A 16414-nucleotide genomic window follows, 5' to 3' on the forward strand; every position below is an offset into this window, starting at 1 on the left:
AGACTGGAAAAGGGTAAATATTTTGCCCATATTAAAAAGGGAAATTAGGAAAACCTGGGGAACTACAGACAAGTCAGCTTAACTTCTGTACCTGGGAAGATAATGGAGCAAATAATTAAGAAATCAATTTGCAAACACCTAGAAGATAATGAGATGATAAGCAACAGTGAGCATGGATTTGTCAAGAACAAATCATGTCAAACCAACCTGATAGCTTTCTTTGACAGGGTAACAAGCCCTGTGGATAGCGGAGAAGTGGTAGATGTGGTATATCTTGACTTTAGTAAGGCTTTTGATACTGTCTTGCATGACCTCATAAGCAAACTAGGAAAATGCAACCTAGATGGAGCTACTATAAGATGGGTGCATAACTGGTTGGAAAATTGTTCCCAGAGAGTAGTTATCAGTGGTTCACAGTCATACTGGAAGGGCATAACGAGTGGGGTCCCATAGGGATCGGTTCTTGATCTGGTTCTGTTCAATATCTTCATCAATGATTTAGAGAATAACATAGAGAGTACACTTATAAAGTTTGCGGATGATACCAAGCTGGGAGGGGCTGCAAGTGCTTTGGAAGATAGGATTAAAATTCAAAATGATCTGGACAAACTGGAGAAATAGTCTGAAGTAAATGAGATGAAATTCAGTAAGGACAAATGCAAAGTACTCCACATAGGAAGGAACAATCAGTTGCACACATACAGAATGGGAAATGACTGCCTAGGAAGGAGTACTGCGGAAAGGGATCTGGGGGTCATAGTGGATCACAAGCTAAATATGAGTCAACAGTGTAACACAGTTGCAAAAAAAGCAATCATTCTGGGATGTATTAGCAGGAGTATTGTAAGCAAGACATGAGAAGTAATTCTTCCACTCTACTCCATGCTGATTAGGCCTCAACTGGAATATTGTGTCCAGTTCTGGGTGCCATATTTCAGGAAAGATGTGGACAAATTGGAGAAAATCCAGAGAAGAGCAGAAAAAATGATTAATGGTCTAGAAAGCATGGCCTATGAGGGAAGATTGAAAAAATTGGGTTTGTTTAGTCTGGAGAAGAGAAGGCTGAGAGGGGACATGATACCAGTTTTCAAGTGCATAAAAGGTTGTTACAATGAAAAGAGAGAAAATTGTTCTTCTTAACCTCTGAGGATAGGACAAGAAGCAATGGGCTTAAACTGCAGCAAAGGCGGTTTAGGTTGGACACTAGGAAAAGCTTCCTAACTGTCAGAGTGGTTAAGCACTGGTATAAATTGCCTAGGGAGGTTGTGGAATCTCCATCACTGGGCATTTTTAAGAACAGGTTAGACAAACATCTGTCAGGGATGGTCTAGATAATACTCAGTCCTGCCTTGACTGCCGGGGTCTAGACTAGATAACCTTTTGAGGTCCCTTCCAGTTCTATGATTCTATAACAGTTTACACCAGCTGAGGCATGATTTCTCTGTGCCTCAGATTGCCTTTCTGTATCGTGGGTATCCAACTTACTTTACCAGAATCATTAAGCCCCACAACAACCATGTGAAGTACTCTGAGATCCACAGGTGAAGGGTTGTGAGACACCTACTATGTATTATTCATAAGGAAACTCCTTACATCTGTCAAGCACCCCCATGCATCCCAGAGTACTTGGGACCAGTGAAGGAATGGTATAGAACTTGGGAAAGTGTGGAATGGCTAAAGGATACATGGAAAAGATTTGAGAGACAGGGCATGTGAATTTCAATTACACCCTTCGCTTATTTCCCCCATCACCTGTGGTGAAGCAAGCAGCATCCTATAGAGAAAGCTGGCAGCTGTCCATGGTACTGACATACACAAAGGAACATCAGAAAAGAGATCTATAAACAAGTGAAGTGTTATCATGTAAATGTTTGGACATCTTCTTCAGGAGCAAACATTCCAAGACTTATTTCAGCATAAAATCAGAAGAACATTAAGCAACCACCCAAATATATATCTCGAGAGAGAGATTTGGAGAGCAGACTATAAAACCTTGTCTCTCATTTTCTTTTCTTTTTTTTTTTTTATAGGAACGAATTTTCCTAACACTGTCCAACTACATCTTCACAGTAATCTTCCTGGCTGAGATGACAGTTAAGGTAAATGAAGCCACAGCATAAGCCTGGCTCTGCTGCATTAGCACCATTTTATGACTTTGGATTTCTAAAACCCCTGTGCCCATTTTTCCAGAGATCATCATGTCTTAATCTGCTCTGCTACTTGGGAAGGAGGAGCAACCCAGTAAATACCAGGCACTTTATTTTTAGTGCATTTTTCAGCACCATCATTCCATTGAAATTATTCCTGATTTATAGCAATATAGATGAGATGAGAGGCCTAAAATCAGCAGTCCATCCCCTTTCAATATAGCACTTAAGCTCATGCTTTACTTCAGCCATGTGGGTAAACCCCATTGACTTCCATGACCTAAAGATAAGTTTACGCTTAAGTGCTTTGCTAAAGAGGCAATGTGACCTAGTGGCTAATGTACTGGACTGAAACTCAGGAGACTGGGATTATATTCCTATCTCTGGCTGCCATTGGCTTGTTGGATGACCTTGGGCAAATCATTTCACCTCCCTGTGACTCAGTTTTCCCGTTTGTAAAATGTGGATAATGATGCTGATCCCCTTTGCGTAGTTCATTGAAATCTACTAATGAAAAATGCTGTATTAGAGCTGCTGGTGGTTTGTTGTTATTTTATTAAATGTGTACTTAAATGCTTTTCTGAATTAGAGCCTCAATCAGGTCCAAAGATTGGCAAGACTTTTTCCTGTGTGTCGCTCTCATATAATTCATAGCATCTCAGAGCTATTCCCCTCTCATTTGGAAACTTCCCCTGTCTTCTGTATTTGCAAATCTAGTGGACAACAACAGCCTATAGTCAGGACCTCGAAACCACTTCTCTCCCCCAGTAACCCAAATAATCATGTGATCAAATCTTCTGTGCAACAGCTATGCATTAATAGAATCACTTTTGCACAACCAGGTTTAGCTGCATTAAAAATACATCAGCTGTTAAGGGGCAATCTGTGGTGTGTTTTGCAGAGTTATTTTTACAGTCCTTACGGTATGACACTTTACCGAATTGTCTAATTAGGTTTCTATACTGGGAAGCAAATGGACTCGCAATCACTTATCTGTGAATAATGTATTAGCTGCAAGTCGCTAACTGGAAGAAACGTACTGGCTGAATTAGTCATAACTTGTTGCCATTTGGGCAGGTGGTGGCGCTTGGCTTGTGCTTTGGGGAGAAGGCCTACCTGAAGAGCAGTTGGAATGTGCTTGATGGGGTGTTGGTTCTCATCTCAGTCATTGACATCCTGGTTTCAATGGTATCGGACAGCGGCACTAAAATTCTTGGAATGCTGAGGGTCTTGAGGCTGCTGCGAACACTCAGGCCATTAAGGTAAGCAGCGACTGGGGCTTGATAAGATAGAAAAGGGGTGCAAGTTGGCTGTGCAAGCTTCTGGTTGGCGATGGTTCCCTGAATCTCTCCATGCAAAGAAACGGAACTGTTTTCTGGAGTGCAATGGAAGGGCCCAGTGAGCAGGGGCAGCTCTAGGTATTTTGCCATCCCGAGCACAGCAGGCAGGCTGCCTTCGGTGGCTTGCCTACAGGAGGTCCCCAGTCCCGTGGATTTGGCGGCACGCCTGCGGGAGGTCTGCTGAAGCTGCAGGACCAGCGGACCCTCCTCAGGCATGCCGCTGAAGGCAATCTGCCAGCCGCCCTGGCGGCGACCGGCAGAGTGCCCCCCGCAGCTTGCCGCCCCAGGCACGCACTTGGTGTGCTGGTGCCTGGAGCCACCCCTGGCAGTGAGACAGAACACGCGGGGTTTGCTGCCCAGTCACACCTCCAGCTCCGTGCACAACCTGTCATTGTCTTTACAACAAACTCCCAGCCTGATTCTGAGACATGACAGCCTCGGGTCCTGTTTGAGTCAAGGGGAGCTCCAGGCACTCAACACACCTCAGGGTCAGGCTTAACTGTGTAGCAAACTGATCAGTGCCCCCTTTACTCATTAATGCACACATCCCCTGCTATTTGTGCTCTCATTTGCTCTGTGTGAAGTGTTTCTTAACAGCTCCTTTCCCCTCGCCCTTCAGGCAATCAATGGCTTTTGTAACCAAGAATAAAATTAGTAGCAGGTGGCAGCACATTTTTAAAGATTCAGAGACCAAACTGTTACTTAACCTAAAATGTGAAGATTTTTTTCCTCCAAAATCTCCATTAATTTCACTCTGATAGTAACCATAAGAATGGCCTGATGAGATGAGAGCACTGGTCCCTCTAATCAGGTTTCCTGTCAGACAGTGACCAGCATTGGATGCTTCATGGACAGGAACAAGATATCTTTTAATGGACAATTGTGCAATAACCTGCCCATGGAGGAAGTTTCTTCCTGACCCCAAGCAAACTGTGCTTGGCCTATGCCCTGAAGCATGAGGATTTATATCCTTAATAAATATGATAACTTATCTAATATAATTGGGGATGTTCTTGTTATGCTGGAACTAACAAGCGTATCATCCCCACAGTCTCTTTACACATATGTTGTATCGCACTCCCCCTCCCTTCATCTGATGTTTTTTTCTTTTGGGGTAGGGGTGTATCTCTTTCTTTCTGTGTGTTTATGCAGGGCCTAGCAAAACGGCCTCATTCTGACTAGGCATCTGTTTGGTACTTCAATATGAATAATAAAAAAGGTCACACCATCTGTATATTTCTGACATACTCTCCTCTGAAAGAATCAAAACATAGACTTTGTCCACATGCCCTGTTAGAGCTGGATCAAAAATCCGTTAAAGCTTTTCCATTGCCTTCAGTAGGCTTTGGATCAGCCCTTTAGTGGGTAAAAAACTAGAAATGAGCAAATAATTAGCAAGTGCTAAAAATTTTGCCAAACTTTGCCATAGTTGTCACAAATTGCATGGTCTTTACGTCTTTTGCCATTTACATGCTCAGAAGTCCCCAGATTGTGCACACACAGTCCATGGCGAGCATTAAATATTCGGATTTTGAACTCTACTGGTGAGTTTTGTTTGGACAGATACGTTGCATTGTATATGTCTGTTCCCTGATTGGGTGATTGCAACCCTGACAATAAAGTTTCTGAGGTGAATATTTGTGATTGTGGATTCAGGTTTAGCTTTCTTCAGGTGTTTCTCAGTGTTTCCTTGTTGTTTGCTGATTATGTGAATGTTCCTGACAGCCTGCTTGTTTGTTAGACTTTTCCACAAAAAGCCACAGGGCAAAAAGGGCACTAGCACCATTAAAATAGATCCATTTAAAGCAAAGGTTCTTAACCTGAGTCTTGGCCCCAGAAAGGTCACAGGGGCTCATGGCCACCCTGCCTTTCCCATACTGCTAAATGGAATGGCTAGATTGAAAGGGGTGGCCCCGGAAAGTCCCACTATGAAAAAAGGCATGTTGCTATTAAAATGATTAAGAACCACTGGTTTAAAGGTTCGAACACACATTCGCAGAAAATTGTTCCCAATATCTACCAGCTCTTCTCTCTCCTTTTTAATACATACACAGGAAAAGTACAAGATAATTGGAATTTCTATAAGTAAAATTGGTATCTATTTCACACCCGCTTCAATTGAGAGATGCCCATCAAACTTGGAGAATCTCCTCCCGTGAAGGTTATTGGTTTTCTCAATGAGCCCGTGGTGTTAGATCACATCTAGATAAGATGTTTTGAGTGCACTTTACTTTGATCTATAATGTTTCCTGATTATTATTTTTTTTCAATTTAAGGCTTTGATCCTGTTGTCAGTGAGTCTCCGTATCTGTGTATGGGTCCTTAATTCACATGAGCTGTCCTCATTCATGTGAGTTATCCCATTCACCTCAATGGGATTACTTGTATGAGTATAAACTTCCAGTTGGAAAGGGTATTTGCAGGATCAGGCCCTTACATTATTTTGTTCCGTTGGCATAGGATGTATTTTCTCAAGAGGGTACATGAATGTTTGTGATTGACTAAACTGCACAAACACTGCATAACGCAAAGGAAGTTTTTAAAAGATAACAATGACACAGTTCCCTAAATATGTTCACAATCGATTCTGTTCCTCTGTAATTAGATTTGTAGCAAATGAAAAGCCAACCATTAAAGTAGGGGCTTTTCAGTCATTCATAAATCTCCACATGTGGAAATCCATCTGCTGTTATGCACACACACATGCACATATGGACTCAGCTGACCATGGCCTCCCTGCCCAAGGCCCAGCAACTTATTTTGCTGTCTCATTTAAGAACAATAAATTTTGCATTCTTTAGCTCCACCTGTTGGGACGTCTGCGTATGTGCAAATGTAACTGGATGCACAACTCAGCCTCCTTTGTTTTAATCAAAATGAAGCCCATATTGTCTGGGAAATTAGCTGCCATTAATGTAGGAATGTCAATTCAGCGTATGAAATTCTCTTCAGAGCCTGGACCCTTCACAAGGCCCTGTGTGATGCTTCAGCCAGCCCAAACTTTTCATGAATTGGGCTTGAATTTAGCGAATAGACTCAGACAAAATAGTTGGGGGGGAGGGGAGAAACTTTTTTAAGCTGCAGCTTTTCACTTACATTTTCAAGAGGAAACGTTTCCACTTTTCATTTCAGAATTGGTTTTTTGTTTACAAATTTAGCTAAATGTTTTTTTAAAAAGTTAAACTCCCGAAAATGAAACAAACACACACACACAAATATTCATTTCCGGTCAAATGAAACATTTCATTTGTCTTGAAACAAATTTTGGGGGAGGAGGGTCATTTTGGCAAGAAAACCAAAATATTTCTGTTTCAGGTCAACCCAAAATTATTGGCCACCAAACTGAAAAAAATCAGTTATTCACTCCGCTCGAGACAGGGACTGGAGCCAACCCAAAGTCAGCAAGTGAGGACATCTGGCTGCCACTTGCTAACTCCCTGTATAGGTGTGAGGGGTAGAATTGCAGGAATGGCTATAAGGGAGTGTGATGGGATGTCTGCCCCACACAAAGACTGAAAGGGGGGAAAAGGTGGCTAGGTCGGCCAGTTAACTGCCTGGGCTGCCCCTAGAGGAGGAGCCAGGGAGATGAAGCTTATCAGGACAGGAACAGGAGGGGCCTCTATAATGCCCAGTAGTTGAAAGTAGAACGGGGTGGGAGAGATGGAAACTGCTATCACTCTCAAGGTGTGGGAAGGTATGGTCGGAAGCAGCCCAGGGATACGGCAAAAAGGGATAGACCTTGTATAGATCTTGAGTGTGTGTTGTAGGCTCCTTGAACTGGAAACCAGTGTAGAGGGTGGGCCTGGGTTCCCCTACCAGCCACTGGGGAAGTGGCACTGTTATGGGACAGTGAATGGGAAGACTGCCTGGGATGGGGGGGTTCCGAGAGACTTTGATATATGCCCCCCCCAGAAGGGGAGGGCTACAGTGATCTGGCCAGAGGGCCAAGCCACAAAGCGGGAGCAGTTGAGTCTCAAGTGAGTGAGACTGGGAGAGAGACGGAGTGAGCAATGTCTGGAAGGGGCATCAACATGGTAGAGCTAATCCCCAGATGCGACCAGAAGGAGGCGCTTCAATGGTGAGTGTAACACCCTGGGACAGTGAGACATCAGGAGAAAAATCCCTGTGAGAAGCCACCGCTCTGCACCTTGCAGCATTGAACGTTAGGAAAGTGAAGGGGTTTTGTTAAGTTTGCTTTGGCTTATGGCAGCTTGCCTTGATTTATGGTACTGGAGGTTTGCTACTTATAAAAGACCTTGCTGATTGCTACTTTGTCTTCTTTCACTGTAGAAATACCCTACTGCCTTATACAGTACACACAATTGTGTATGCAAAATCACATATGCATATGCAAATCAAGTATTTGCTTGTACACCTGACCAGCGAAGTGTGCGGCTGACCATTTGCATGAACAAATACCCAATCTGCCTACGTGCAAATCATGTACATGCAATTGTGTGGGCGTAATTACACAAGCCAGTCATTGAATATCAGGCCTAAAGCTATACAAAGGGGTATTCAAGCCCCACTCTAGGCACAGACATTTGAAGATGTGTTCACAAAGAAGGGGCATTCCAAGGCATTTCCACTGCTCTCTGTGATGTACCAGCCTGTAGAAGAACGCCTGATCCAATAACGTTCCTTCCTAATGTGTTCAACTTGCTGTTGTCAGGATCAAGTGCTACAGGTCAAGAAACAAGAGAAATCCAAATTAACGATGGATTCAGAATTAATTTGGATAGGTTTCAATGCTATTTTACTCTCTTCAGAGCTTTGGCTTCACCTTCCAAAGCAGATGTGTAAATTATTCACTCTTCCTCCCATCGCTGTATGAAACAGTCATTTCATAGCTTCGCTCCTCTTTATCATATTATCACCTTTGCTGGCTTTTTCCCCCACGGAGGAAAGTCTGCATTAACACTGAGCTGCCACTTCTTTATACAAATGGGCTGAGCAGACTAGCAGGCTTAAAGTTAGTAAATATGTTCCAGCTGGGATGAGATTGACAGCAGTCTTGGAGCATCTGCATGCTTGGAATTTAGCAGCATTGTGACTGCTGAGGCCAGCAGAACCAACAGAAACTCAAGGGATTAGCATTTTTTTCTTGCTGAAGAACTTCTATGACTCCCAATTTCCTCATTTGTCAGATGCCTGACGCAGGCTGAAATTGTCCTTAGTGCAATCTCAGCTGGCTACTGTGTCACCATGTCCGGAGGGCTCGAATCAGCTGGATCGTTCAGGACTAAATTGCCGGAGCAGTGGATTGGATAGCATGGGTTTACAGGCAATAATATCAGCAGGATCTTGGGCAATATTGATGAGGTGCTGGGATGGTTAAAGCCATCGTAATAGAGCTGACACTAATATCTCGGAAATGCTGAGGTTGCGTTACTTTGCGGTTCTATCTAGGACCTTATCCGGCTCTCACTGGAGTCTTTCTGTTGACCTGGTGGGTCTTAGCTTCAGTGCCTGAAGTCATGAGGACTATGATGTTTTTCATTAATTAGCATTTAAGCTTCTGACAGATGTTGGCAGCAGCAGCAAATACCAGCTCAGTATCTGGAGATTCCTCTTAAAATTACAAAATAAAATCGTCTTGAGCCCCCACCCAGAAATTTGGGAAAACTAAATACCTTCTGTGGGTGTCTCTACTAGTCAATACTTCCCCCCTCGCAAGCACCGAGTCTGTGTATAACGAAAAGCAAACATTTATTAAGGGGAGAGAGGACGCATTAATTTGGGAAAACACAGCAACAATAACTCAGAAATATGCAGACAATAAGTAAACCACCCGCCCCACAGGATCTTGGGCAGGAGGCTTTTACCTCAGCTTCCCACCTTGCAGCGTGGAAGCCCTGTGGACGAATGTCTCTTTAACTCCTCCTTTCCCTCCACTGCACCCCACTCATGGTTTGTTGTCAAACGTCAGCAAAGCATTATGGAGTGCATTCAGGTGGGGTCCCCTCCAGCGAGCGAGGCCTCTGCCATTGCTCTGCTGTGTCCATGGTCTGGCTGGGTCCAGCCCTACAGACCCATGCTGTTAGCAATCATTCTTCTAGGATTTGTTGGGCAAGAGGCTGCTTTTGCTGCTGATCTCACCAGGCTCCCTTTAGCTGTGTTCCATCCCTTACCCAGACCTTAGTGATTTCCCTGGGTAGTGGGGAGCCTGCCTTTCACTGCATGCTGTCTCCACAGCTGATGTAAGGCTCAGCCCCTAGACCTGGAGAGGAAGGGTCAAATGGCATCTGGGACCTTTAAACAAACTCCTCCTTACCGGATAGGAAGATCCGTCCCCACCCCTTCTGAGTGTCACTTGGATATGACTCACTACCCCATGTTTAGTGAGTGAGTATGCCTTTTAATTGTACAATAAGGATAAAAGCATTTAATTACCCCTGCTTTCAAGTCTTAAGTGAATTTTAACCCAAAACAGCGAAAATTAGTCACTGGACAAAGTAGGTGGTGTGTCTATGCTAATAAGGTCAGCTCATGAGGTTTTTTCCTCCAATTTCTCTACAGCTGACGGGAAAGCTCTCCTTCAGACCATTGGCGTACATCTGGGATTACATTTTTCTTCAGATTTTTTTCGGTAGGCCTGGGGATAATGTTACAGGAGAAGCAGCGGGGTGTTTTGCAAGCTGCAGTGCAGACATGACGCACATGCACTGGATTATATTCTGATTAGGAATTTGAAAGAACCAAAGGGTTATATAATTTCTTAGCCCCTCTTTCTCAACATGCATCCGCTGCTGGCCAATGTAGAAGAATGACCTCCTATTCCTTCCTATTCCTCATATGTTGGAACCCAGATGGTGTCTTGTCAGGAAAATTACTTTGTTCCATTTTTAATTTGATGTTGGTGCTGGTGAAAGTTGCCAGGCCCTGGAGACTGAATTTCTTCATTGTATCCACAGAACAGAGTTTCTTCACAAGAGGAAGGTTGGGGAGGGTGCTTGCCTGGGACTCAGGAGACCTGGTTCAATTTCCTACTGTGCCACAGATTTCCTGAGTGACCTTGGGCACATCACTTAATCATTCTGTGCCCCTATTTTCCTATCTGTAAAATGGGGATAATAGCACTTCTTGTGGGGCTGTTGTGAGGAATGTGTGTGATTCTGAAGTGCTCAGATACTACAGTTATGGAGAGGCATAAAAGTATCTAGGATTCATATACAGAATAGGCATTGAACTGATTGAGACGGTGCAAGCTTTTCCCCTAACGTGCTTAAGCCCGGATCTGGGTGTATTTCAGTCTTCACGTGCTTTAGTCTGTCGGCTTCTAAAAGGGTGCTAGTGAGGACAGTGTTTGTTGTTTGTGATGTGGATCCCTGCCTGCCCAGAACTGGACTGAGATCAACAAACATGTTTAACATAGCATGCTAAGATGCCATTTGAGGGTAATGATTTGTTTTGGTTGCTGCCAGCCTGGTTTAGATTTGCTTCACAGCCTTAAAGGTTAAAGACTTCAGAACGCCTTACGTTCCCTGAGCCAGCCAGTCCTTTCCAAACGCAGAAAACCAGCACAGCGCAGATCAGACAGGGAGGGTAATAAGTAACAACAACAGTGACCTGAGCACAACAGCCAGGATGTAAAACAGAAGCATCTGCCTTTTGTGTTGTGTTGGTAGGGAGTGGATAAAAATATCACCATCTGTTTCTTTTTTACAAGGGGAATTGACAAGCTACCCTTGACATTTAGAGTAAATATTTTACCAGAAAGAAGGAAATATTTTTTTTTAGGTTTTAGTTTTTCAGGGTATTGTTTAAAGCCAACAATCCTTAGAAGAAGAAAAAAAAGGAAAACAAAAAACCACCATTATTTAATGGCTATGCACATAGCTCTGGAGTTGAACTCTATAGGCATGGAGACACACAAGGAATAATGCAAACTTTCAGAGAGCGTGAGGCTTATCCGTCACGCACTTCATTAAAGCCAAATGTCGCTGTCACACTTCCGAGTCCACAGTGACCCCTGCTGGGGGAATGACACAGTCTGGGGAGGATGGAGATTAGACTAGAACTCAAACTGGGAGGTAGTTTTAAGATGGCAAGAGGCAGGTTATTGAGATAGGAAAGCAAAACATACAAAGGGGAGGGGTGAAAATGCAGAGGGACACTGAGCTGGGCAGAGCAGGGAGAGACTTTGGGGAGCCCGTGATAGGATCAGTGTAGAGTGGGGAGGTCAGGCAGGAAGGAAGACATCCTTGTCCCGTAGGTGAACAGGTGCTTTTGAGTGCCAATTTTTCAAAGGAGCCTTCACACCTATGTCCATAGCACACACACACACCACTCTATGGGCGCAATTGGCGTTTTTTGTGCATCAGTGCCTGACTTTCCATTCCTACATTTGTAAGCAGCTTGGCCATAAAGACTAGATTTACAAAATGAGTTAGGCCCCTAACTCACACTGATGTCAATGATACTTTTGTAAAAATCATTAGAAACCTATTTGCCCCTAAATACCTTTGTAAATCTGTCCCTAAATGACTTGATGGCTTTTTTTAATATAAACAGGCTTAGTCCTCTGATTCAAGTATTGCCCTTGGTATAACGGTGTAGTTCATCTTCTACTCCTTTGTTTTCCTGCTTGTTTCTATCTTGCTATTGATTGTGCCTTCTCCCTTAGCCCTACAGTATAACCTAATCTACAGTTATGAAATTCGAGGTAATGCCAGAGAGATGGGGAGAAATCCTGTAGTGTTGAAGGTTACTGCTTATGCTCTTGTGGTGACGTTCTCAACTGACTCACAAAAGTGGTTGAATATCTGATGTCACAGCAGTGAACGGGTAGAAGTAAGACAGGATGAAGGTAGGAAATGTAGTGGCTCAGGAATCTGTGTTGGACCCAGTCCTGTTCCAATGGTGTATTAGTGACCAGGAAGAGAGAACGTGGAACCAAGTGCATGCATTTGTGAATGACACAAAACAAGAGGCTGGCTCCAAAAGAAGATGGGATCTACATCCAAACCAGAACCGAGAGAGCTTGTCAAACTGCATTATAGAAAAATACAAAGTGATGAACAACGGGGAGTGGGGGAGAGATGACATCCTGGCAGGAGATAGATAGGGAGTGACAATGGCTTAGATTAAAACCATCAGATCTATCTCTAGCAGTGCAAGAGGCCAGAGGGGCCACATCTGACATACAGTTAGAACCTCACAGATACGAACACCAGAGTTACGGACCGACCGGTCAATCAGACACCATGTGAAACCAGAAGTAACCAATCAGGCAGCAGCAGAGACCAAAAAAGCAAACAAAAAAGCAAGTACTGTGCTGTGCCTGTATTGTAGCTTAAATGTAGGCACATCTGGGCTGCCTGTCCTCACTCCCACATGTGGGGCAGCCACTTACCACTAGGAAGTGAAGATTCTGGGGCTGCCAGCCCAAGGCAACCAGAGCCAGCAGAGCAGGACCAGTGCTGGGGTCTGTGCCGCTTTCACCTCTCCCTCGGTCAGGAGGCCGACACATTGGTGTTACCCTTCTTCCCCCAGCCAGAGGGGGACATGCTGTTTTCACACACACCCCACCCCCAGCTGGGAGAGGGACAAGCTTGCAAACTCAGTTAGACCCAGGGAAAGAAGCTGCCTGCAAGGAAGCTGCCGGTGCTGAAGAGGGAGTTCAGCTGCTGCTGGAGCCAGAGCCGGAACTGCGCTTTGTTCAGAGTTACAGACACAACCTCCCTTCCTGAGGTGTCCGTAATGCTGAAGTTCTACTGTATTAGCTTGGAATAAGGTGCCAAAGTGCTTTACAAGAACTGAGAGTGCTGCATAAGGGGTCAACGAGAAGACAATAGAATTTCCCAGGCCTGGCGGCGGGAGGTGTGCCGTACATGGAGAGGTCACTAAAATTAGATCTGTGTTCATTTTTAATAAGGTGGTTAAAAAGGACATGACTGGAGAGGTGTAGGCAATGGAGTGGGAGAAGAAGACATGGGGGTACTCTGTAATTTCCCCTTTCTGTGAGCCTGCTCGAAAGCCTAGTGCAGTTAACAGAAGCCTTTCCACTAACTTCAATGGGCTCTGGATCAAGATCTGTGTACTAACTCTTAATACGTATGCATTCCCACCTGCACCTTCTCTTCTTCCCCAGTCCACGCACGAGGCTCCCTGAGTACATATGACGTTTCCCCAACCTCCCTTAGATCTTGCCTGCATATTTATACCTGCCTCTGGAAATCTCCATTACATGCATCTGACAAAGTGGGTATTCACCCATGAAAGCTTATGCTCCAATACGTCTGTTAGTCTTAAAGGTGCCACAAGACTCTCAGTCCCTTCATAGCATTTGTTCTCTTATTTTTCAGCCACACCCCATTTCAAACAGCTGTTTCCCTAGTCTACATTTATGCCTGTGCCTAGGAGCATGGAAGGATTCAGAGGAATGTTGCAAGGACAGTGTCTAACCTGCTTCTTGTGCCTGCTTTTTCCCCTCAGGGTCATTAGTCGAGCACAAGGACTGAAGCTGGTGGTGGAAACCCTGATGTCATCCCTGAAGCCTATTGGGAACATTGTGGTCATCTGTTGTGCTTTCTTCATCATCTTTGGAATCTTGGGAGTCCAGGTAGGTTCCCTGCTGGGCTCTTTGCCCAGTTCCACTGGAATCCAGGCAAAGCTGGAAATAGAAGCAAGCCCAAATAGAGAGGAATATCTTGGTATCTTTGCCACTGTGTGCGGGCTACAGGTCTTTGAGGGGCCCAGATTAAGGTGAGTTTCTTTTTGGGGTAATTCCCCATCCAGGAACTGAAATAGCATGAACAGAGCAAGATTCATATTATTCTAGCCCTAGCCATGGCTTACTGAGTCTTTTGCACTTTTCACAGGCTTTTAAAATGAAGCATAGGCTAGACTTCACACACGTGCACTCTTAGTACCAGAGGGCACAGCAATGAGTATGAAAAATTATGGTGGTAGGACTTCAGCCTCTTTCTTGGTTCTGTCGGGGAGGTGCGATCTGTGGGTTAGTGGATGGGTCTAACCCCCTTCAAGCTGACCAGTGCATACAGTAATATTGCTCTCTAAGGGCACATCTACACCACAGATTAAGGTGTAATTGTAGCATGAGTAGGCCAGGCCTGCACTAACTTTAGCTAGAGCAGATAACACTAGCAGTGAAGATGTGGCTGCATGGACCCTGATGTGGGCTAGCACCCTGAGTATGTAGCCAGGGTTCCTAGTGGGCTTGTACCCATGTCTGGACTGCCACGTCTTCATTGCTATTGTTACCTGTGTTAACTTGATTAAAGCTAGCGCAGGTTCACTAGCACTATGAGTACAACGTAACTTGCAATGTAAACATACCCAAAAACAAGCACTGTCCGAGGGGGCATGCTGATCCCGCTCAGAGTGTCAGCCAAGAGTCCTCTTCACCATGCCCCCTCCATCCCCACCACGAGGACTTGTGCTCTGCCTTGCAGAGTTCCTGTAGCAGAACATGAACTGAGCTACACCTGAGTGACAGCTATCCTTCCCCCAGGACCCACCAGAGCAGAATTTGAGTCTATAGTTAATATAATCAGATCCCTACCTTGTCCCACTAGGAAATCCTAGTCCAAGGAAACTATTCCAGTCAATTCTGTCTCCTATCTGTGGTATAAAAGTTGGAGGGACAATGTCCCCTTTTGTTCCCAGCTTTAAACTCATGGAAAATAGAAACTCTAACTTTCATAGCTGGGAATCCACTGGCTTCTAAGCTCAAAGGAAAACTTGTCCCGGTAGACTCAGTGCAGGGTTCTGAAAGTTCACATAGGTAGAAGCTGGTGAAAATATTGATTTCTGAGCCTTCTGCTGTGTCAAGCAACCTGGATACAATCTGCTGTCATCATCCCCAGTCCTTAGAGGGCAGGAGCCCAAGGGAAGAGACTGGAGAAAAGTTTCCATCTTCTTGTGATAATTTCTAATCATCTGAACAAGAAAGAGATTCTATCTGATGGATATTTCAGCACATTTCCCCTTTTCCTGGTGAAGTTTATTTGATCTGTCAAAGCTGACTTGGAAACTGGCTCTCAGTTTGGACAGAAGGGCTTTCATAACATTTTACATTAATGAATGTACTTTAAATAACTAATAAATATAGTGTTCAAAGCCGACAGAACAAAAGGGAAGAATCATCCCATTCATGACAATTTTTGCATCTAGATTGATGTATAGGTACAGCACAATATCCATTTATTATACTTTGCATCCATTCATTGCCCTAAACAGGACCATAAAACTAAGCACATCCCATAAAACAAAATAATCAGATCCAAAAGAGTTTATAACAGGAAAAAAAAATCTGTCACTGAGTTGTTTGAATTTCCTTTCTGCTAATTGTGATAGCTTTCCCCAGTGCCTCTCCCGGTCTTTTATTCAGTTGTCACAATTACACACTGACACATTTACAGCACTACATACAAACATTAGAACTGATCCTGCATTCAGCATGCAAAATTCCCAGTGATGTCAATGAGAGTTCTGCATGCTGAATAACTGTAAAAGCAAGGCCATCATTTATATAAAAGAAACCAAATCTTAGATTGCTCTGCATTAGCATGGAGTTTTTTCTCCCATGTAAGTATAAAATGAAGATCGATAGTAAGATTCAGTCTTCTAGAGTTAACAGGAAAAGGCAATCCCTGCCCCAAAGAGATTACAGTGTGCATAGACCAGACAGACAGAGTAGGAAACAGAAGCACAGAGTTTGTGATTTGCCTAATGTCACACAGGAGGTAAGTGCAAGAACCTAGAATAGAACCCATGTCTCCCAAACCCCAGTCTACTCTCCTGCCCGCTGGACTGCATTGGAATGCCTGCTATTTATTTATTGTGTTACAGAGATTTCTGAAGTGTGCATCATGGTAGCGTGTGAATAGCCATTAACTGCCAGGAGTAGGAAGTAGAAAAGCCAGAGTCGCTCTGAAACTTTGGACCTTCAATTTTCAGAAG

The 16414-nt window shown here is 44.1% G+C and overlaps 1 protein-coding gene across 8 annotated transcripts in view; it reads left to right on the forward strand.

The window, feature by feature from the left end:
* The window catches only part of CACNA1G (calcium voltage-gated channel subunit alpha1 G), a 147900-nt gene that overhangs the window by 92178 nt on the left and 39308 nt on the right, over positions 1-16414 (forward strand). For all 8 annotated transcript variants that reach the window (XM_050920480.1, XM_050920485.1, XM_050920487.1 and 5 more), the window contains 3 exons: positions 2031-2099; positions 3225-3409; positions 13925-14051. In XM_050920480.1, coding sequence (XP_050776437.1) covers positions 2031-2099; positions 3225-3409; positions 13925-14051 — 381 coding nt within the window. The remainder of the gene's footprint in view (positions 1-2030; positions 2100-3224; positions 3410-13924; positions 14052-16414) is intronic.

This window comes from Gopherus flavomarginatus, chromosome 12 (assembly GCF_025201925.1).
Source record: "Gopherus flavomarginatus isolate rGopFla2 chromosome 12, rGopFla2.mat.asm, whole genome shotgun sequence".
In the NCBI taxonomy this organism is placed as follows: domain Eukaryota; kingdom Metazoa; phylum Chordata; order Testudines; family Testudinidae; genus Gopherus; species Gopherus flavomarginatus.